The 23,667-nt window shown below is 33.5% G+C and overlaps 1 protein-coding gene and 1 non-coding gene across 3 annotated transcripts; both read left to right on the forward strand.

The window, feature by feature from the left end:
- Nucleotides 1–13,896: 13,896 nt before the first annotated feature.
- On the forward strand, nucleotides 13,897–23,297 carry LOC132276232 (U-box domain-containing protein 45-like). 2 transcript variants are annotated; one of them, XM_059777570.1, is made up of 6 exons: nucleotides 13,897–14,092; nucleotides 14,955–15,048; nucleotides 15,592–15,777; nucleotides 16,327–16,434; nucleotides 19,189–20,351; nucleotides 22,242–23,297. In XM_059777570.1, exons 2-6 carry the CDS (start codon nucleotides 14,998–15,000, stop codon nucleotides 23,026–23,028), a joined length of 2,295 nt encoding a protein of 764 aa, XP_059633553.1. In that variant the 5' UTR covers nucleotides 13,897–14,092; nucleotides 14,955–14,997; the 3' UTR covers nucleotides 23,029–23,297. The 2 variants fall into 2 exon arrangements, with proteins under 2 accessions (XP_059633553.1, XP_059633552.1); XM_059777569.1 differs by lacking the exon at nucleotides 13,897–14,092 and adding an exon at nucleotides 14,099–14,329.
- A 264-nt stretch (nucleotides 23,298–23,561) lies between these two features.
- TRNAK-CUU (transfer RNA lysine (anticodon CUU)) lies at nucleotides 23,562–23,634 on the forward strand. The gene has a single exon. It is a non-coding gene; the product is annotated as a tRNA-Lys (tRNA).
- The last annotated feature ends 33 nt before the right edge of the window (nucleotides 23,635–23,667 follow it).

Consider the following 23,667-nt stretch of genomic DNA (forward strand, 5'->3'; position numbering starts at 1 on the left):
AATAGGTTAGTAATCCGGTGTGATGCGGCGCATGCTATCACGGTGCACATGGAATCTGGGCCTCTGATGGGTCTTGATTAATGGGTAGTTGATCTGGTGTGGATGGGTACATATGAGCTCATGTGAGATAATCTGGTGTGGGTGTATATATGTGAGCTTCGGTGAGATAATTAGGTGTGGATGCATACATGTGAGCTCAAGTGAGCTAATCTGGTGTGGTGCATTTATGTGAGCTTGATATAATCCGGTGTAGGCGCGCTCACAGTAACCATTAAGCTCAACCTATTATTATTCTTGTTTTGTTACTCAAAATTTAAAAGGTCATAACTTAATTATTTTAAATCAAAATTGGGTCATTCTTGAGCTCAAATTCAAGGATTTTTCGTTCTCTTTCCAATGGTATCAATTTCATTATCAGATTCTCATCATAGTAGGAGATATTTATGTTTTAGTGAGACGATGTAAGAAAATTATTTACCGAGATGGAGTATTTATGGGAAACTTTATCTGACGATATTTCGTAGCATTTAAATTGCATAAATATAATTCAATTAATATATTGTTATGGAAGGAAGTATATGTATACACACACACACACACACACACACACACACATATATATATATATATATATATATATATATATATTTAAAATAATCAAGGATTATTATGGATGGTATTATACATATTTATATATTATATAATATATGTGTATGTAATATATATATCAATTAAGAATATTATTATTATTCTTATTTGATATATCTGGATTTGATGGTTAGTATTTGTGATATACTTATAATCTGCATGAGATGTTTATGTATGAATTAGCTATTATTGAGTCTAAAGTTGGTACATAGTTGAATTGTAGGCATGAATGAGTTGCCATAGGTGTAAATATAATGCCTAAATATTCGTATGAATAAAATACATACATAGGAAATATGGATGAGTTGCTAATTTAAAAATATAAATATATATGTCTGTGGAGGCATAGTTGAATTGTTAATCTATAAATATACATATATGGAGGTATGGTTGAATTGCCAATGTATAAATAAATATACTTATGGAGGTATGGTTGAATTGCTAAAGTATAAATAAATATACTTCAGGAGGCATGGTTGAGTTGCCAATATATGAATGAAAATATTTATAATGGCATGGTTGATTTGTCAACGCATAATTAAATTGCTATGTGTTAGATGATCAAAATATTATCTATGGTTATTATATATATAGATTGAATTAAGATTAAATAGTCTTAAATTAGAATAGTCTACTGCTTACAAGTTAGTGTATTATTTTATACATACTAATAAAATAATACTGGTGAAGACATGGATGATTTGTCAAAGTTTAGATTTTCGAAATATGATTTAAATGATTTAAATTCACTATTGACTTTTGGAATAAATATAGTTTTCTTTGAATTATATTTTATTATTTAAATAATTATTTAAAATGGAGTGTAGGTTAAAGGGGTTTCTCTTTAATAAAGGAAGAGTTTTGAGTTGGTTTGGGTGTGACTATGTTTAACCATGATTTAATGTTTCGAAAATTAATAAAACTATTAATGGAAAGGAAGGTTATATTGTATATAATTATTTATATATATGTATATCATGTTATATTAAAGTTAAAACTTTATTAGGTTTGGTTTTGATCAGAGATGATCTGCTTATTGGTTTTCAAAGGTCTGGTAGAGTGAACTTGCTCGTAGGGTTTAACCCACGATTTATTTTTTCAAGTTATTAGAAGTTCAAGTCTTAAGGTTGATGATCCGCAGCTGGAGGACTTATCTATTCTTTCTATTTTATTTCATAGTAGAATATTATTACTTCAGTATTATTTATGGATTTATGGATAGCGGATTTTGGTTAAGAGGTCCTTGAGTTATGGATTCCCGAGTTGTAACCATTGACAAGTTATTAATGGAAATTTTTATTCCTTAGTTTTCTTCAGCGTATTATTTATTCTTTTTATTTCATTTTGTACTCTGTGCTTGTTAAATACTTAAATTATTTTTTTGATATTCCTTGATTTTGTGCGCGGACTTGATCAACCCGTGTTCCGAAATTAGGGGGTGTTACACATGCGTTGGATGTTAGTTGTTGGATTATTAAATCGGTTCCTGTAACTATATGGTTATAAACTTGGATTTGAATTGCTGAATGTTAAACACAGTTCTGCAATTATTTGAATATTAGTTTGGACTGTGAATTGCTAAACTTTAATTTATATGTTGTAATTTACATGGTTTTGGATGTTAATTGTGAAATCGTATATATTATTCTACAATTAACTGGATGATGGTTTTGAACTGAAATTGCTGAAGTATTATATGAACTATTCTGCAATTACCTGGCTTTTAGTTTTGGATATTAAATTGTTGTACTATTTATCATAGTCTGTAATTTTTACGTAGTTTTGAATTTTAATTACTGAATTAATATATATTCTGTCAATTACATGGATATGGAGAATTGTATGCACCGGTATGGGACGGTGTCATACTAGGGATGGTTTAACTTAAAACGCATAAACCTAACCTATTGGATTAAAGAAAAGAATTGTAAAATATTGAATCCTAATTTTGTTTAAGTCAGATCAACTGAGTAAATTGTGAGACTATCTGGATTAATTGATGTTTGTGGTTGAGGTCAGATCAACTGAGTAGGTTGAGTGACCATTTGGATTTACTGTTGTTTGGAGTTAACTCATATCAACTGAATAAGTTGAGTGGTTAACTGATTATACGTCTTATGTCAGATCAACAAAGAATTAAACGACATACTCTGGTTGGACGGACTTTAAATATATGATTATGGTACCACAAGATGAGCTTGAGTCTCAGACTCATTGGTTAGGGTGCGTATATGTAGTGGATGCGTAGCTGGTTATTGTAGGTTGAGATGTACTCTGTTAGGTCTAGGTACTCATGCCCACCTTTGGGTGTGTTTTTGCATGTTGCCTTCTATTCAGGTTGAGACCCCCTACATAGTCCAGTGAATGTCCCTTAGTATGGATATTTATATATGTATAGACTAGATAGCTATTACTGAGATATCTAGGGTGTATCTGCGTATCAGTCACTGTATGGATTGCAGTTAGGATAGAACTTGCACGTGGGCCTGACCCACTCTTATTTTTATAGGTGTTCGTTAGTTCCAGGTTTAGAGCTTGATCGTGCTGAGCAGATACAGTTATTCACTCCACCGACGATGTAGGAGTATTTCTTTTCATTATGAGCATTGGATTTCTTTGCAGTTGTTCATGTTCAGTATTGGAATTTTTAGTAGAGGTCCACGAGATGGATTCCCGAGTTGTATTAGAAGTAAATGAGAAGTTAGTGTATTCAAACTAGTTCTTGTATATAAAGTTTATTCGGAGGTTTTTTTTTTCCATTAAAGGATTTTCATTTTAGTTCTTTTCAGTAAAATTTTATTCATTCTTGTTTTATATATTGTATTCTGTGTTCGTTAAATTGCTAATTGATTTGATATCCTCGGGTTATCGGGCGTGGGCCTGGCCAACCCGCATCCGAAAATTCGAGGGTATCACAGAGAGCCTCTTCGTGATTACATAAGTCATTTTAACACTAAAATGCTGTAGGTAGAAGAGGTGGACGACAAAGTTGCCCTCACAGTCTTTATAGGAGGACTACAGACCTCTAAGTTCCTATTTTCCTTGTCAAATGAAGCCCCTACTGTGATACCCCTCGATTCTAGAGGCACGGGTGATCAAGTCCGAGCACAAAATCAAGGGATACCAAACAATCAATATGTAAACAAGTAGGAATAAAACTGAATTAAGATTAAAATAATAATAAATAGAAAGAAAACTAAAATGAAAATCCTCAAACCTTAAAAAAAATAAATTAATATAATTTAAGTTCGTACAACTCGGGAATCCACCTAGTGGACCCCTAATTCCAAATCTTGAAATAAATTTACAGAATTAAAATCCAAAACCAAAATAGAAAAGAAATCCTATGTAACCGGAAGAGTGAGTGTCTGTATCTGCATCAACACGATCAAACTCTAAGCTTGGTGCTGGCGAATACCTGAAAAATAGGAGTGGGTTAGGCCCACATGCAAGTTCCAATCTACTACAATCCGTACATAAACCCGATACGCAGATACATCCTAGATAGCTCGGCAATATCTACAATAGTCCATATATATATATACACACACTATAGAATGCTAACTAGCCTATAACATAGTTTAACTTGGGTAGAAGGTGATATATAAAACACGCTATTCAACGGCCAAGTACCTAGACCTACCAAGGAACATCAGCTATATCTAGCTATCCAACCTTTGCGATATACGCACCCTAACCGTGATCAGGAGACTCAAGTTCGTATCACGGTACCATAAGTATATATATATAACTTCCTTCCTAATGCAGAAAAATAAAACAAACATCCGTTATGTCGTTCAACTGTTTTAGTTGACAGAACATGTATCCATGTAGGAGTTAACTGTTTTAGTTAATTCATTCCGTATGTATGAAAGGGGTAGGACTTAACTTTTTGATCTAATCCATCCCTGATATGTCACCGTCCCATACCGGTACATATAATGCAAATGATCCACAAATGATGCACATTCATCAGAATATCAAGTATATCCAGAAACCAGCATAATAGAAATTAGATATTATTAAGATCCTATCATGCATCCAGTATATGATTATAATCATAAAGAAAACTCCTTTTAAAATTGTTAAACTAATAAACAATTAATCCATCCGTTCCCATATAATTGACAGAACAAGAATTTATATTGGTTCAACAATTAACATCCATAGCATGATATAATGATCATCAGAATTATAAACTGAGCAACATTATACTAGAAATCCCAAGCAATTCCTCCATACTAGTTCACTTGAATTATTAAAACAAGACCAGTAATTAAATCCTCCTAAATACCTGATAGCATGCAAATTCTTGTATAGATTTCATGATGTCCATTAATCCTTCCTTATGAACCCAGTGACTGATATAATGACACTTGGAAGTTTAACCGGAGTATATTATATGAAACCTAATGGTATTTCCATACTAGTCCATTTAGTTTGCCAAAACAAAGCTAGTAACTAAACATTTACAACTCCTGACGACATGCAACTTAAAAGCTAAAAATTACATGATGTCCATAACCACAACCTAACCAACATTCCTGGGACTTAAGTATACCTTAGATATCATTGATATAAAATCCTAAAAATCCATTTTATATCAATACATTTAATTTGCTAAAACGAATAGCAACTCAATCCTCCTTCCTTTCGGACAGCATGCGCATTATATGATTAGGTTTCATGACGCCCCTTAGGATTAGCACCCTAGCATAAACCAATTATTTTAGGGTTTTATCAAGTTAATTTTAAACATTTAAAACCCCACAACATTTTCCAAAAATTCCATTTAAGCCCCTGAACTCAGAAACTTACCTGAAAACACCCCGTAGGGGTTTTATTCAAGGGAGCCGGCTCCCCCACCATGGGAGCCGACTCTAACACTTCCAGAGCCGGCTCCCCCCATGGAGAGTCGGCTCTCTTTTCATGGGAGCCGGCTCCCACACTTAGGGAGCCGGCTCTCCCCTTGAGAGCACCCTCTGCTTCGTCTCTGCTTCGTCCGGTGATCTTCTGTGCTTCCGGCGAAGTTCAACGTCCCTGTCCCAATTATTTTTAACATACCTAGGGTTCAATTTAAGTTCTTATTGTTCTAGAACCTCCTCTCCTTCTAGTATGAATTAATCGACAAAAAAATCTAAACCAAAAATAAAAACAGTTTATGTTGCCTCTGTTCGTCTTCCTTGATTCCGGTAAAGTTCTAACCTCTGTTCCAAAGTTTCCTTAAAGTTATTAAGATTCAAGATAAGTCCCAATAGTCCTAGAACACCTCAATTTTAATTTTGAATTGATTTACAGAATTTTAAGACAAACACAGACTAGTTTACGCAAGAAACCGTTTTCAGTCAAATAAATATAATACAAGTTACAGTCCGGTGAAACATGCATCAACCATCCTTTTTAAGAGTTGAATTAAACCCTAGAGTCTATAAAGAATGCACAAAACACAAGTTTACAAGAAAGAGATAGATTGAAACTTGCCTTTAGGTTTCAATTTGAAACCTTTCAACGTCGTCTATCAGTTTCGGCAACCCCAAGTAATTCTCCTCCTCTGATCACCGTTTCATTCCTCTGTTACTTCTTGGTTCAACCCACGAGTAGCTCCCTTCGAATATTTCCTTGAGCCTCTATATATTTTGCCAAAGTCTCTCTCTATTCTCTCTGTTCTCTCAAGACACTAATAAGTGAATAGGATTTTCAACCCTCGCTGACACAAACCAAGCATATATATATATATATATATATATATACGGCTAAACCCTAAGTTGGATAATACAGAATATATATAACAGCTTCCACTAAACCCTAATTCTAAACCCTTTTTAAATTACAAGTCGGCGACCCTAAATTATATAAAGAATAAAACCCTAATATATACGACACACATAATTTAACCAATTATTCCATCTCAGCACATACGCAATTAACACAATTAAATCAAATCAACTATCAACTAAAACACGTTATTTGCATCACCAATTAATCAAATAATTAAATAAAATAACCATTAAACAATTAATTTAAAATAAATAAAACAAATACAATTTAAATAAGTACTCACTTAATCAATTAAGAAACCAAACACATAAATCACATAATTAAATTAATTAATCAATAAAAACAAAATTAATTCCCAATTTTATCCTTTTGAAAACTAGGGGTATTACACCTACGAGCATGACAGAGTTAATGGTTAGAGCGCGGGAGCACATGAACTCTAAAGATGCTATGAATGCATGAAAAAACAGAGATAGAGAAGATAAGAGGTCGGATAAAAAGAGGCCAGCACCTAGCACTAGGGAGGAAAAGGAATCAAAGTACAAGAAATTCTCAAACAGCTAGGCTGACAGATCATATCGCCGTCCAGTGAGCCCAGGCACGTATAATAACTACACCCCCCTAAATACATCTGTAGAATAAGTCTTTCTACAGATTCAAGATGACGCATCATTGAAATGGCCGCCAAAGCTAAAAGCTGGTCCAACAAAGAGGTCTCGAGAAAAATACTGTAGGTTCCACCGAGACCATGGATATAACACAGAAGATTGTTTCGACCTCAAAAACCAGATCGAGAACCTTGTTCGTAAGGGTCATTTACGTAGATTCACGACTGGGAATGGAAGAAGAGGCTCCAACCCAGCCCGAGAGGACTGAGATGATCGCCTTTCTCTACATCAACCAATAGGTGAGATCAAAGTTATATCGAGTGGCTTAGCTAGTGGTGGCGAGATGAGTTCGGCTCAAAGGGCTCATGCCAGGAGAATTCGGAGTTTTTCAGAGATGAATGAAGTTGGAGTGACAATTCCTCCAACAAAATTACCGCGAGTTGAGAAGCCGGACATAACCTTTTCTGAAGAAGATGAAAAGCGAATTCACCAGCCCCATGATGATCCTTTGGTATTTTCTATGGTGGTCGCTAATTTCACTATTCGACGAATACGTGTTGACAATGGCAGCTCAGTTGACATACTATTTCTTGGGTGTTCGATAAATTGAAAATTGGCCGAAAGAAGCTACCACGCATAAAGTCACCATTGGTGGGATTTTCAGATGACAAAGTATATCCACTGGGGGCAGTTATCATTCCAGTCACTGCAGGAGCCCATCCAAAGCAGGTCACTGTGATCCGGGTTGCGCGGAATTCTGCATCAACAGTTCCTGTAAGGCTTCATTCAGGTTTGAATTCCGTGTTTCTGAAGTGTGCTGGTCTCTATTTTTGTTTTGATAAAACAATTCAATAGAATAGAATTAATCATTTGTACGTGTTTTCTTCTTTTTATCTATAACCATCTTGAATTGGTGACAAAGAAAGAGAGGGTTAATGGCGAGATTATTAGAAACAGAGATAGATTTAAAAAAACAAAATTCCAACTAGAGAGATTTGCAAAAAAAAATTCCAAATAGAAAGATTTCCAGTTGAGAGAGGGAGGGTTCTACAACGAGAGGGGATTTCAGCTCAAAAAGATACAGAGAAGGGGATTTTAGATCATATGGTAAATTCCTTCTTTTTCAGTCCGTTTTTTCAGTCCGTCGAGCAACGAACTTGTTTGGTCACCATTTTTTGGTGCATGGATTAATACTATGGGCTCAATTCCGGCGACTTACAAAGTTGAGGCAATCAGTGAATAGTGTTCTGGGTTCGATGATACGAGGACACCAAGGATTAAACTTTTTGAGTTTATAAGTTAAGGGTAATTTTGTAAATTTGAATTGGTCAACGAGGTTAAAATTGTTATTTTAAGTATTGGAATGGCAAAATTGACCTTGTACATAATTGTTCATGCTGACACCGTCAGTTGCTTAACGGCAGGGGTTTGCTATATAAATCAAAATCTCAAGGGAGGTAAGTGGAATTATGAAACGTAGAGGGGGTGTGTGTGGAATATTAGCATAGTTCAGGGGGTGTAAGTGGAATTAACTCTTTTTTTTTTTAGACAAAAATGCTCTTGTACCTATTTTAATATACCCTCACATATATATCTACTCCATTATTATTCTTAGCTCCATATCCTCCACCATTGCAGCAACAAGTACTTTTCTTCTTTTTACTTAGCTTCTTTTATTTACCCGTCATATATGATACAATATATTATGATACATATTTTAAATTATATTATGATACATATTTAAAATATGTATCATAATATAGTGGTATATATAATATGTATCATTCAATATTATTTATACTATATTTGCATTTCTATCCAGTACCAATATAAATTTGGTTTTTCTTGAATTTTATCTACTCTCTGTATATATATTGAGAATTATATTGTGCATTCATTTCTGTGATTTTTATTAACTTTCATTTTATACAGATCCGTTAAAGGGACACTATAATAAATAATGCCTAATTTTTTTCCTCTTTTATATTATTTTATACTTGATTTTTATATATTTTTATATTTCAAAAAAGGTTTTTTTTTATAAAAAAAATTATATATATTCCTTCCATCTTACTAATGTGAACTTGACAGTTTAGTAAAATGTTAACATATTAAAAAAAGTCAATAGAAGCGTTAATTTCCATTAATGAAGTCCTTTGGGTTATTTAATAAAAAAAATCAAAACGCACACACAAAGTAGATTTTCAAATAGACATAACAGGTATTTAAGTCATTTTTTATTTTAGTTCCCTTTCAGCAAATATTTTGTTAAGTCACCCCTTGGATAGTTAGGGGGGTGTTTGGCTAAAAAATTGAAAAGAGGGGTTTAATGCAAAACTCAAATTGAAAATCGAGGTGTAATGTAGTTCACTCTTAACTTAATTGGGCAAAACAACTCCTTCCTTTAATTTTTTTTAATTGGCTTTCAAAGATGCAAGTTATCGCAAAACAATTTTTTTTTTTTTTTTTCACAAGTTCATGTATAATTGCAACAATAACATATAATCAAATTTCTCTCAAAAATTAGTATTGGCATCAGTTTCTTCGTCTCCCTTTTTTTTTTTTTTAAGTTTCATTTCTCTTAAACTAATAATTAGTTATACTTCTACCTACAAAAGTATTATGAAATCTTACTTTAAATATATATAAAATATAAATAATTATATTATTAAATTTAATAATCCTTCATTTTACTATTTATTTGCTAAAAATAGGCATCATCAAATATAAATTCACTTATTTTTTAGGATTTGAAATTATAAGGATAATTTTAGTATGTTCAATCATTTTCTTATCACTTTCATGCTATTCAAAATAACAAATTAATATTTTATACAATCTTTTTGAATAAATTTTTATACTAACCAAATGCATGTTAGAAAATAATTTTCTTTTCATTTACTTTATTTATTTATTTTTTTTTCATTTATTTTCTTACTTATTTCTATTTATCTAAACGGAGCTTGAGTAAATTAGTCTAGACTCACGAAGTTTGTAACATTCAACCTGGTCAAAATTGTCAAACCTGAGCTTCACCAAACTAACAAGTAAATTAAGTCTAACCTCCTTGTTTTAGTTCCTCGAACAGGTATGAAAGTGCAGTTAACCTTTACTTTCCTTAAAATAATTTTTTGTGATGTAAATTACCCTTTAAATGAATCAAGTTACATTTTTACCCTAAATTAATACAATACTAACCCCAAACATATGATAAAATACCTTAAAAGAGCGAGAAGATGAACTTTATGTAAAAAAAAATTAAGGTACTTCTGTCATATATTTGGAATTTGTTTTGTCTACATCACATATTAATTAAGGGTAAAAATGCACCCTAATTAATTTGAAGGGTAATATTGACATTGAAATAATTTCTGAAAATGTTGGAGTAGTTTTTTATAATAGTTTAACCTAATAATTTACTCTTAATTTTATTAGATTAAGTAAGTAACATGTTATTCCAACAAGAATATGTATTATGAACGTAAAAGAGATACAAGTAGACTCTCGGTGGAAATAATTTGAAGATAAAAAATTTGAGAAGACAATAAATCCTATAATTTTTTTTAAGGCAGTGAAATCCAGCTTTTGAGATATATTTTCAAATTAGGTCAAAGTCTATTACTAAATTACCTATAGTTTTTTAACTCACTAAAATGCCAATGGCAACTTACACCTATTTAAAAAAGCATTTATTGTTATACAAAATATTATTGACAAAAATATTTAACAAATTATTTTGGGTACACTATAGATATAAAGTACTCATAACATTTTTAAATGCAACAAACACTTTTCATGTATTATATTTATAAATAATAAATAAACTATTTATGATAATTTTCCTTCTTATGTTTTGGATAAAACTCATATGGATATATGTAGGGGTGGATAAATAATCTGTGAATTCACGAATCTGTGCGGAATGGATCGAATTGGTACACCGACAGATCGGTGGCAAATTTTAAAAAATTAAATCCGTAGCTTACAGATAGAATCACGGATTGGACGATTAAAAATTCGATCTGATCTGTAAATCTAATCCCTGAAATTTATATATATTTTTTCAAATAATATATTAGTTAATTTAATTAGTTAATGATAATTTAATGTACTCTAAGGATGTATTACTTAATAATTATTTAAATATATGTATTAATATTAATAAATTAAAATTTTATGTATTGGATTAGGGTTAAAAAGATAAATAAATAATAAATAATATTACTTATAAAAAAATATAATAATTTAAATAAATCCCAATTCGCATATCCAATCCTATCCGTTATTACACGAATTTGTGTAATAACGGATCGGTGGTGAATAAATTTTTTGTTAATTCGTTAGGAGCGAATCAGATTATGATTAATGTCTAATTCGACATGTGGCCACCCCTAAATATATGTCCTGAATGTTGTCCATTAATATAATTTTTCGTTGGTGAAATAAATAATAATAATAGACAAGCGACACAATTAACTTGTAAGGTAAAAAAACCTTTAATTAGCATTACCTTGATCGATCCTACAATTATAATACTCTTCCATTTAGAATATTTCTTTCATTTTTCAGTAGATAATAATTCTAAGAGCTTCAGCGCATAGGGGCACTTTTGGTACAAAAAAGCACACACACGCATAGAAGCACGTCGAGGTCACACAGCATGGATGGAAGAGAACTATTGAAATATATACATAAAGATTAAAGACAACACTAAGAAAGAAAATAAAATTGGAGTACAAAGGATGCATTCACATATAATGAGTTGCAAGGGTATTTTAAACATGAAAAGATGATTTTTTATCAAATGTTTAACTGCTCACGTGGTAGTCACATGCCTCAATCTATTTGTTAAGTTTGGACAGTAAACTAACATATGATAATCGTTTTGATTTATTTTGAATAGTTTAAGTTTAGTCTTCATTTGACAAAAATTTGATAGTTGAGGAGAGTATGACCGTGACAAAATTAGGTTTTTTTTTTTTTTTTTAGGTTCGGTAAAATAAAATATTCATAAATTTACTATTGTTCTTACTTAAATTAGTAAATTTGAATCTCCAACCTTCCTTTTGAGAAGAGGGGAATTATCACCATTTTAACTCAATATTATTAGTAAGTATTGTGTTATCCGAATAGTTGGGTTGCTTCTTAGGAATTCGTGTTCTAAGCCTTACATCTTTACCTCCTTAAATTTTTTTTAATACACATAATCACTCTAATATTATGAGATTGTAATACTTAAATAAAAATAAATTGACAACAAATCTCAATCACGTGGTTATATATATATATATATATATATTTTTTTTTTATAACAAGAATATTATGGGTTAGTTGAGGGAGAGCATACAAGGTTCGAATACCAACTCTATAATATGAAAAGCAAACAAATCACTCAAACAATCTTGCACTTACCGTTAAATATAAAGAGTTGAAAAGACTTTTCTTAACGGCATTTATTTAATACACAATGAATTAATAACAATAAGTGAATTGTGGTGTTCATTTAATATATTAAAACAAAGAATGATTTATGTTAAGAAAAAAAGAAAAAAGAAATATTTATGTTCCAATCAATCCATTTAATCAAATATAATAATATATATAATTAATTAATTTATTTACATGGCAAGTTGGCAACATCGTAATTTGGGGGCTGGAGCTCGTTTACTCGTATGTAGGAAGGTTGCAGGTATCCAACAGATTGGGTTGTTCAAAGCTTTGAGTGATTTTCATGATATAAAAAAAACAATGCCGTTGGTGAAAAACATGTGTGATGATGATCATACTCGATGAAAATTTAAGGACCATCCATTTGAAAATATAAGTGAGTCGGTAGCTCTCTGGTCAAATGAAGACTTAGGTAGGACCCAGAGTAATCATGATTTACTTAAAATGGGTAGTTGTGAACTTGTGATGATAGGCGTCTGTGATGCTTTGGCTTTTTTTTTTTTTTTTTTTTGTTTTTTTCATCCACCCTCTTGGCTACCCATATGATGGTAATAAATTCAATGGTAACTTTCTTGGTATTCACATGGGCTGCTTTCCCTTTTTTTTTTTTTTTCATCTTCAACCTTGAATAAATTATTCTAATCCCATCGACAACATTTGACAAAAATATTTTGTTTTATTTATTTTTTAGTTCACATTAGTTTGTTTGGATAACAGATAGAGAAAAATCAGGAAATGCATCCATCATGTGCACTTTATATTTACTAGATCAAATCCAATTCTTTTATAATTTCAAGTTATTAATCCCTCACCAATGAGCAAAATCATAAGTTTAATAAATCATGATTCATTCGGTGAAACAAATACATTTTTTTGTCTTTTAACTTTTAAACAAACATATTTTTTGAATTTTTTTAGGTTTAGAGAAAAACTTAATTACTTTTCGTATAGTAATTACATAATATCAAACATTAATTATAAACTGATGTATAAGTAAGAAAACTCTATTTTGGTGGATCTCATTACTGTGTGTTAGTGTATAATGAAAGAGTAACATCATGTCATCAGTATATTGAGTGGAAAAATTCTTTAATACTTCAACTTTTATAATAAAATAGTCTTCCAAACGAATTAAATATCGTAATTATATGACTCACTAAATAAATACATATATATATTTTTATGTAAAATAATATAATTAATTAATTAATTAATAACACGGATGAAATGAAATCACCGAATCTTTCTCCACGCTCGACGCTCATAAAGTAACTAAGTTTTTCTCCTTTTTTTTCGATAGACTTTGATAATTTTACTTAATTTTACTTAATTGGATTTAAATTGACTTGCTCCAGGTTGCACTTCATTGAGGGGTCCATCGGTATTTCACGGACATTTATGACATGCATCTGTTAGCCGACAATTTGGAAGGGGGCCAAATGTCGGCCGTGAACCGGCGACTAACGCGGCGAAAACACCAATCAGCGCTCCAAAAGATTTTCAAAAGATGAAAATTAAACTCCCCTGGACTCTCTCTCTCACTTAGTACTATTTTATTTTCACCACTTTAAAAAATATTACACTACTCTTTTATGTGCACAATACTAACTGTAAATCTCTACTCCCTCTCTCTCTGCTCTCACTTGTTTCTCCAAAACTCTCTCTCTATTCTCTCTCTGTATTTGCCATGTGAAATTCTCTATGTAGAACAACCAATTCAATCGCATCTCCACAGAGTGATAAAGATGGGCGGAATAGGATTGAAGCCCTAGAATAGTTAATTGTTACTGTGATTTCTTTACATGTTCGTTTTAATGAAGCTACCTTGAATGATTAACTTCTTTTGGGTACGTTTTCAGTTAGAAATTCTATTTCTCCGTCCAATATAAATATCTAGGAGTAATTTATCGTTTTATTATTATTATTATTATTATTTTTATTTATTTATTTATTTATTTTCCAGAATCTTTTACGCGTTAGGTTTGGTTCTTTTTTGTGGGTATGAATTGGTTTTTGTTAATTCAATTTTGTTTTTGATTTTTGAATTTCCTTGTGTTTCATCGAGTGCTTATACTAATTTGTATTTTGTTTTATAAAGCTATGTTTGACCAAATGTAAATTTGGATTGTATTTTCAAAGAATTTCTATTATAAGATTGAATGCTAACAATTAAAATGTATTTTATTGAATGCTAACAATTAAATTCTCTCTTTTTTAAGGCGCTTTCTTCTCTACATTATTCATCTTCTATCTATGCAGTGTGATTTTCTTTTTTTAAGTTATGACATATGGTAAAATTTGATGAAGTTTAATTTGAACTTTATTTATTTCCTACACTGACTTGGTTAAGTGACTAATAACATTCTTAGCTGTGGCTATCATGATTTCATAGTGCATTAGTTTCGCGTGGTTCGGAAGGGAATGATCCTTTTGCTAACACTGATTTTGTTACATTCTGCTTTTGTATTTCAGGTAATTTAAGGTTAATTATAGTTTTCCACAGTGAATATAAAGTATGGAAGTTGCTGAGGTTAAAGAAAATTTACTTGTGGTTGGCGATGCAAAGGTATATAACCAGGGAACTACAAAAATTCAAATTGGTATTTATGGATACTTGCATGTTTGCTTTGTTTACTTATTCTAGGATTTCAAAATACTCTTTGTTTTGGCTTTACTCTTTTTTTTTTTTTTTTTTTTTTTTTTTTTTTTTTTTAAAAAGCTGAGGTATCTGTTAAAGCTCTTTGTGTGTATTTCAGTTTCTCCACATGCTTAGAAAGAAATACATAAATTTATACATGCATATGCGTGTGTGCGCGCTCGCGTGTTTTAAGCTGCTTTGTTGCATGCTCAATTTGACCGTCCAAACTTGAACTTCCTAATAGGGAATTGCATTATGCTGCATGGCAATAATTGCTCAAATATTCATTTTAAATGTAATTTAGAAAGAAATTTGGTGTTATCGTTTCGGAATCGAGAGTAGCTCATTACTGTGTAATTTCAGTTTTAATTTTTCTTGCATGGCATAGCCAAAGTTTGCTAAGTTTATACACTTCTAAGTGTTTATGCTAATTGGGTTGAGTGATTGACAAGAATGTGGTTGTTAATGCAGTTACATGGAGGGATGTGCAAGTCACTCTCTGTAGTTTATTCCAAAGTGTTGGGAATTTTTCCCGTGTTGGAAGCAGCACGTCCTAGGAGCACATCGGGTATTCAGGCATTATGTTCTTTGCACATAGCGGTCGAGAAGACCAAGATTATTCTTCAACATTGTTCTGAATGTAGTAAACTTTATTTGGTATGATTTCTTCCCAATTATACTTATACTTTTACTCGGTGTTTATGCTTTCCGGTATTGAGAATGTGCCATCCACTGAGGGATATCCATCAGTTGATGTTTCTTAATCTTCTGGCTGACGGGTCCATGTGAGCAAAACAATGTTTGGGTGGCTCTATTTCTTTTTATATTACTTATTGATGATCTCTGGCGATTTATTCATTTAAAGATAGTGTTTTGATGCATGGTTTGGGATGAGAGTATAGTGCTTCAGCATGCCCATGTGGCTGGCAATGCACATATATTTATATATTAATATTGTGTATGACGGTGGATTATTGGATAAGAGCACATGATGGAACATGTATTGATGAATTCATTGGCATTTCTTGGTGATCAAGAATCTATATACTTAACTGATTTGTAAGCATATGGTGGGAAGTGGAACTTTTAAAGATTTGGCTTATGAATATAATTTTCATACTTTATTTGACGAGTCTGAACCCCCCACCCCCTCCTTTTTCACCACCCAAGGAATGTTTTTCTAATCGAATCATTTGTATCATGCAGGCTATAACTGGGGACGCAATTGTTTTAAAATTTGAGAAGGCAAGATGTGCTCTTGAAGATGGTCTTAGGCGGGTTGGGGATATCGTTCCACAATCTATTGGTTGTCAGGTAATTTAATCTAAGTTCCTTTGGCTATCTCTTCATTGCATCCCTAGTTGATTCTGTTTCATGTTCTAAGGTTTGATAAAACTTTTGGTTTGTATGCTTTATAAAAAGTAGTAGTAAATACATTCTCACACTTTTATGATGGCACGGATGTGCCTCTAGATGGTAATGGTATCTGTGAATTTCATGAAGAAATCAGAACATAACATAACCAAATTGATTTAGTTGATCTTGATTTGCTTCATGCTGACCATTATTGATCATACAAAACATTGATTTCTTAAGTTATGGCCAATATTTCATTGGATGGGTGTTGCTGATTCCAAGTATATCGACGGGACAACCAGAACCCGACTTTCTTTTTTACATGAAAACCATTTATTACAATTAGGGTTGTGCTTGGGTTGAAAAATACCAATCCAAACTCGATTTGGATTGGACTCAGGTTGAGAGTCGGTCAATTCGAACCCAACCCGAATACATATATTTATTATGGTTAATTGCAGAAAACCCACCTGAAACCCCCCGATCTACTCTTTTGCAGAATACCCCTGTACTATCATTTTTTTTTTTTTGCAGATAACACCATTCTGTCAAGATGCCATCTAAAAAATTACTGTTATTTCTTTACATGAGTCACATGACTTTAATAATTAGCATTATGGAAAAATTGCCGTTTGCGAATATGAAAATGCCCCTGAAAATTAGAATCATGAGATAGAAATGCATCATTGCAGAGATGTTGGCAATGTGTTCCAGACATGGAACCCAAGTAACGGAGTGACTTGTGAAATCTATGAAATCATTCCAAGGAAGCTCTAAGTGACCATCTTGGAACTCCCATACATGTTTCTAATGAATCAGCTCATGATCTTGCTGATAGCTAAAGCATGTCGTGCGAGAGTACACTACCTTCTTGCATCATGTGGCAACAACTGCCTATTTGAAAATTTAGTCTTAACAACCCAATTATCTGTTTTTTTTGTCCTTCACTGATTTTTCATAGAAAATGGGGGCATCGGGCTGTCTTAATTTTCTCACCTTTAATATATATAATACATTATCACTATAGTTGTCATAATGCAAATTTTTCTTGCATTACCAGGGGACAGAGAAATTTGTGTGAATAATTGAAGTATTGTATTCATTTGAACTCATTAGCAGCTTTAACAGGTTTGAGAATCTAGAGAGAGAAAAGAAGATAGGTCACCCTGGCAAAGCAAACCTTAGTTTTCTTCACAGATTTCCTGTACCTTTTATGTTTGTATCAATTTTCACAATAGAAGAGAATCTAGAGAGAGAAAGAGAGGTGTTAAATAGATTTATTTTTGAGAATCTAGAGAGAGAAGAGAAGAAAAGAGGAAGACGAAAGAGGTGGTGTTTCAGTTGGGTGAGGCTGTATAGTGGCAAAGAGTGGCAAGTTTCATTAGGTGGCATCTTAAGAGTTAGAAAATTGAGAGAAGTAGAGAAACAATGAGAAAGAAGTACGAATAAGATGAAGCTTAGAAAGGGTTAATAATAAAGTTAGAAGCAGGATAGCAACAATTTCCAACCTCACAAAATGGTGCCGTTCTTTTATGTCCTTTTCTGCCCTTTTCTGCCTATGTCATATTTTTGAATTTTTTCCTTTTCCTTTATTTCTTTTTCCAAAGGGCAAAATAATCAAGTGAAGTTTCTTTGTTGTTAATGGCACATTAACGCTATTTCAATCATTGCAATTTTTTCATAGTTTTGAGGGATTATTTGCAACATTAGGGACCTATCTGCAACTACCTAATAGTTCAGTGAAGTTTTTTTGCAATTAATCTTATTTATAATTATATATTAAGTGGTGATCCATCTTTTTTGCAATTTTTTCTTTATTTTATTTTTTGTATATTAGTCCTTTGAATATTCAATTTTTTGAGAGCTTGGTTATATTTTCTATAGGCGTAGTAGGGACCCAACCCGAGTTCAAAAATTTGAATATAGATTGGGTATGGGTTGGGGAGTTTCGATTGAATGTCAGGTTGGGTTGAGCTTGGGATGAAGGTTTTACGCATCAAGTTGAGCCTTGTTGACTGTTCAACAAGCCCGAATTGCACCCCCGTCAGTTAATGATATAAATATATCACATATGATGGTTACTGAAGATACAACGATCTTTGTCTGTATCTCTAGAATAGTTTGAGGGCAGCTTCACCTATTTTGTGATCCAGTTGAAGCTCCAGCCAGGAACTAGCTTGTATTTGGCGAGAGAGGTCAAAATGATCTCTTCTAGGGCTGAAATGATTGCATATGACGATTGCTGATAATATTATTGTCGATATTAGACCTTTCTATCAAATGGCTGCAAGTAAGGCTGATCATATTCTAACGGCCTTAATGGATGATTGAAACATTAAGTAATGGGAAACTTAGATTAGAAATTAAGAGCTGAATGTTCAAAATTTGGTTCCTTGTAAGCTTGTTTGACATAGTTATTCTCCTGCAAAATGGTCCAAACGGCCCTCTATAGGTTTCTGGTATGCTCCACGGTGACTTGTGCTTCCTTTTGAATCAGATTCTCTATTTTGAGCCGAAGTATTTCTTGCATCTCAATTTTTTATATTTACTTGAAATTGAATAGTATCAGTCTAGGAAAAAAATAAAAAATAGTATCAGTCTATCAGAAGAATATTTTTGGTCTTCACTGGAGTTGTTTTTTAGTTCGTTATAGCTTTTGCCATTTTATTAAAGACGTGATCTTGATTCCTATTGTATCTACAAATATTTCAGATCTCAGAAATTCGAAGTGAGCTTGAAGGGATTGAGTTCTCACTTGATCCATTGGAGAAGCAAGTTGGTGACAAAATAATTGTATTGCTCCAGCAAGGGAGAAAATTCAACAGCAATTCTAATGACAATAATGAGCTTGAATCTTTTCATCAGGTTGCTTCTAGTCTTGGTATAACCTCTTCGAGAGCGGCTCTTACAGAGAGAAGGGTTCTGAAGAAACTCATAGAAAGAGCTCGGATTGATGACGATAAGCGCAAGGAATCAATTGTGGCTTATCTTTTACATCTTATGAGAAAATACTCTAAATTATTTAGAAGTGAATTTTCGGATGAAAATGATTCGCAGGGTTCAGCACCTTGTTCTCCTACTGTTCAGGGCTCGTTTGAGGGCAATGGTCATGCCTTTGAGCGACAACTCCCAAAACTCAATTCTTTCAATTCCAAGCCGAATTTCTGGAGGTCAGGGCAGATGCTCATTCCTCCCGAGGAGTTGAGGTGTCCAATATCATTGCAGCTCATGTATGACCCTGTTATCATTGCTTCTGGGCAAACATATGAAAGGATTTGCATTGAGAAATGGTTCAATGACGGGCACAACACCTGCCCAAAAACTCAGCAGCAGCTCTCTCATCTTTGTTTGACTCCTAATTATTGTGTTAAAGGTCTTGTTGCTAGTTGGTGTGAACAAAATGGAGTTCCTGTTCCTGATGGTCCCCCAGAATCTCTTGATCTAAACTACTGGAGGCTGGCACTATCGGAGAGTGAATCTGCGAATTCAAAATTAATAGATGGCGTTGACTGCTACAAGTTGAAAGGCATAAAGGTGGTTCCTTCGGAGGAGAGTGGTATTATTGAGGAGGCGGAAGGAATTAAAGGGAAATATGTGTCTGTACAGGAGGAAGATTTTGAGTTCAGCGTGTTTGAACGATATGAGGGCCTTTTGACCATCCTGAGCAAAGAGGAAGAGCTGAGAAAAAAGTGCGAAGTAGTTGAACAGATAAGGCACTTGCTAAAGGATGATGAGGAAGCTAGGATTTATATGGGGGCCAATGGCTTCATTGAAGCGCTGATGCAGTTTTTAGTGTCTGCTGTGGATGAAAGGAATGGGATGGCTCAGGAAATTGGAGCAATGGCTCTCTTCAACCTTGCTGTTAACAATAACAGGTTTGCACCCTTGTTCAATAATCTAAGTGTTTTTAAGAGGCAAATGTGGCCTTTAGCCATGATAATAGATGGCCAAATAGCTCGATCTGTAGTTGTTACTATGGTTCTAAAAGATCAAAGATGGCTCTTGTCCTCAATTTTATGTGTTTATTTATTTAGTATATATATGAAATTAACACATGGAGCTTTCTTGGGCCAACTGTTTGTCAAAGGTGGCTCTTGTCCATAATATTATGTGGTATTTATCATTGGACTAAAAGATCACAGTGATTTGTTTGTAATAGCACAATAGTTGTGTTCAAAAGGGAGTAAAAAATTTAATACCTAAAATTTCGATATGGATACATAAGTAACATAACACATTGTCCAGTGACTCCAGTGAATTCTTGATCATTGTCTTGAGATGTTGCAAGGGAAGCCAATCAAGCTTTCTTTGAACTTGTAAAATTGGCTTGACTAGGGTGCTTATTTGGAGGGGTTATGTTCTCCAATGATATCTTTTTGTGATCCTTAGAGCTGTGTATATCCTCCATGCTATTCTTTTGATAGTTCATAAGAAAGTCTTTCAGGAAAAAAACAGAAAGTCTTTGTTGTACAGGTTAGATGCTCTTTTTCTTCACCACTTCCTTCTAATATTAAGTCTTGTCTGTCATAGGAAAAAGGTGCAATGGTCCCTGGAAATCAAGTATAGGCACCAAATTGAGAAAGAAAATGTTCTTAATTTCTTGGTCCTTTAAGAACATTATGGTATTCCTTTTTCCTTAGAAGCAACTTGGTAGGGGTTGAACTCTACCACCACCTGTCGTTAACTGTTTCTAGGTACCACTGGGCTACAAGGCTGTGGTAAAGAACAGAATTATAGCGAGTAAAATGATAGAATAACACTTAATGATTACCATTATATGAAGGCACTAGGTTTGATTGTATCACAATTTTTTTATTGATATAGAGAATACTACCAAAAGTTTTATGGTTACCTTGATCATGTTGCTGCCAATCTTTACTCTTCAGATTAGTAATAACAAATTTACAAGCATGTAGATACAAGGAATGGATTCACATAGGAACCCATTGAGGAGACCCCCCACTAAAATCTTCTGTTATGACAATTTTAATTATTTATCTTATTTTGTGTGGGCCAAAGCCCACTCAAAGCTCTGGTGGTTCGGGGGCTTGCCCCGAGGAAATTTTTTGACCCGTTTTTGCTCATGGGTCGTAGACTATAATTAGTACTCTCTTGTAGCCTGATATATAAGGGCGTTTAGGGTTTGGAGTGTGATCATCAAGAGACACTTAAAATTATATAGAGATAGTGTGAGGGGTTGAAACTTGTAATATCCGATTTTACACATAGTGAAGACTTTCGCCAGATCTCCACCGTGGACGTAGGCTTTGCCGAACCACGTATAAATATGTGTGGTGTTTTTATTTTTTTGTCATGATTCTTAATTGTTGCTTGGTTTGCTGTGTTTGTCGCAACAGTTGCCAATAATTATTCATCAGAGTCTGGATTATGGACTAGATGTAACTTGTAAGGCTCTGAGTTGTTGTCCATCTTGAATGCATGCCTCAAAATTTTCCTTTAATAGTCACAACTATTATGTTCATAATATCATTTAAGCATAAATTAATCATTCCTGCCCCTTTTTCTTTCTATGCATACATGTGAAACGTGAATGAGATCATTGAATTGCTGGAAGCTAAATTTGCATTACATATTGTCTGAAACTTTCATACCTGTATGTGGTTTAGTTATTCTGACAACTGACAATGGTCATTTGGTTCCATTAGTTTTTTTTTTTTTTTTTTTTTTTTGTTAAATAATAAATTATAAACAGTGAATATGTACTTGTGATTCCAATGAACTACTTAATTTATCTTGCTTTTCAGAAACAAGGAAATGATCCTAGCTGCAGGAGTACTTCCATTGCTGGGGGAAATGATTGCCAATTTCGACTGTCATGGATCAGCAACGGCTCTGTACCTTAACCTTTCATGCCTTGAAGAAGCCAAGCCTATTCTCGGCACAAGTAAGGCCGTCCCTTTTTTGATGCAGGTTCTTAGAGCTGAAACTGATCCCCAATGTAAGCTGGATGCCCTCCATGCAGTCTATAATCTCTCCACACACCGTTCCAATATTTGCAGCCTCCTACAGGCTGGCATCATCAGTGGCCTTCAATCTCTTCTGATGGACTCCAGTACCCGTGCATGGACTGAGAAATGCATAGCTATTTTTATGAACTTGGCTTCAAGCAAATCAGCAAGAGATGAAATCATATCAGCCCCAGGTTTTGTTACCAAACTTGCGGCATTATTGGATGTCGGTGAGCCTGTTGAGCAGGAGCATGCTGCTGCATGTCTTCTGCTTTTATGTAATGGAAATGAGAAATGCAGTCAAATGGTCCTGCAAGAAGGGGTGATACCTTCTTTGGTGTCAATTTCGGTAAATGGAACTATGAGAGGAAAACAGAAGGCTCAGAAACTACTGATGCTCTTTCGGGAGCAGCGGCAACGCGACCCATCACTGGTTCAGAATTGTCAGCAGTCCAAAAGTAGTGACATGGCCATGCCGGCTCCGGAATCAAAACCAGTATGTAAGTCGATCTCGAGAAGAAAGATGGGTAGGGCTTGGAGTTTTTTGTCGAAGACCAAAAGCTTTTCGGTATATCAGTGTTAAGAGTCTCTTATCTTTGTTCTCTGGTTGGTATTGTAAATTTCTGATGCATCTCCTTTTGGATTTGTTTTGTCCAGTTCCCACAAGCAAATACCTAGTTTTAGTTTTCCACAGAGAAGAAGAGATGTACAGTCTCCTATGTGATATTTGGATTTTGTTTCTTTCTGTTGCCTTGTGAATAGGTTTTGTATATACAGTTAAATCTATTTTTGAAGCAAACCTCACTGTGCTGAGATGTGAATGTTAATTCAAATGGTCTGGTTCGCTGCTTACATCATACTTACGAAGTATTTAGATTACACATGCCGGTTGAAAGCACTGCATGAGAAGGTGCCAATGGCTACAATGAAGACAAATAGACATTGCACTTTGATTTTTTTAAAGGAAAAAAAAATATTGGGGTGGCTTAAGGCATGAGGTTAAAAATGGTGAACATTATTACTTTCATTTACAAGCTCCAGGAGGAGTGTTTGTGGGCGAGATTCTTCACTCTTTGTATTATTACATAATAAATTATTACCCATTCATTCCAAAGAGCCCGTCTAGCTCAGTTGGTAGAGCGCAAGGCTCTTAACCTTGTGGTCGTGGGTTCGAGCCCCACGGTGGGCGTTCCTTTTTTTTTTCACTGAAGTAAGATGTTGA

Source organism: Cornus florida, unplaced genomic scaffold (genome assembly GCF_030987335.1).
Source record: "Cornus florida cultivar Cherokee Brave unplaced genomic scaffold, ASM3098733v1 CherokeeBrave_3.0.0_Hap2_Chr10, whole genome shotgun sequence".
Lineage (NCBI taxonomy): Eukaryota > Viridiplantae > Streptophyta > Magnoliopsida > Cornales > Cornaceae > Cornus > Cornus florida.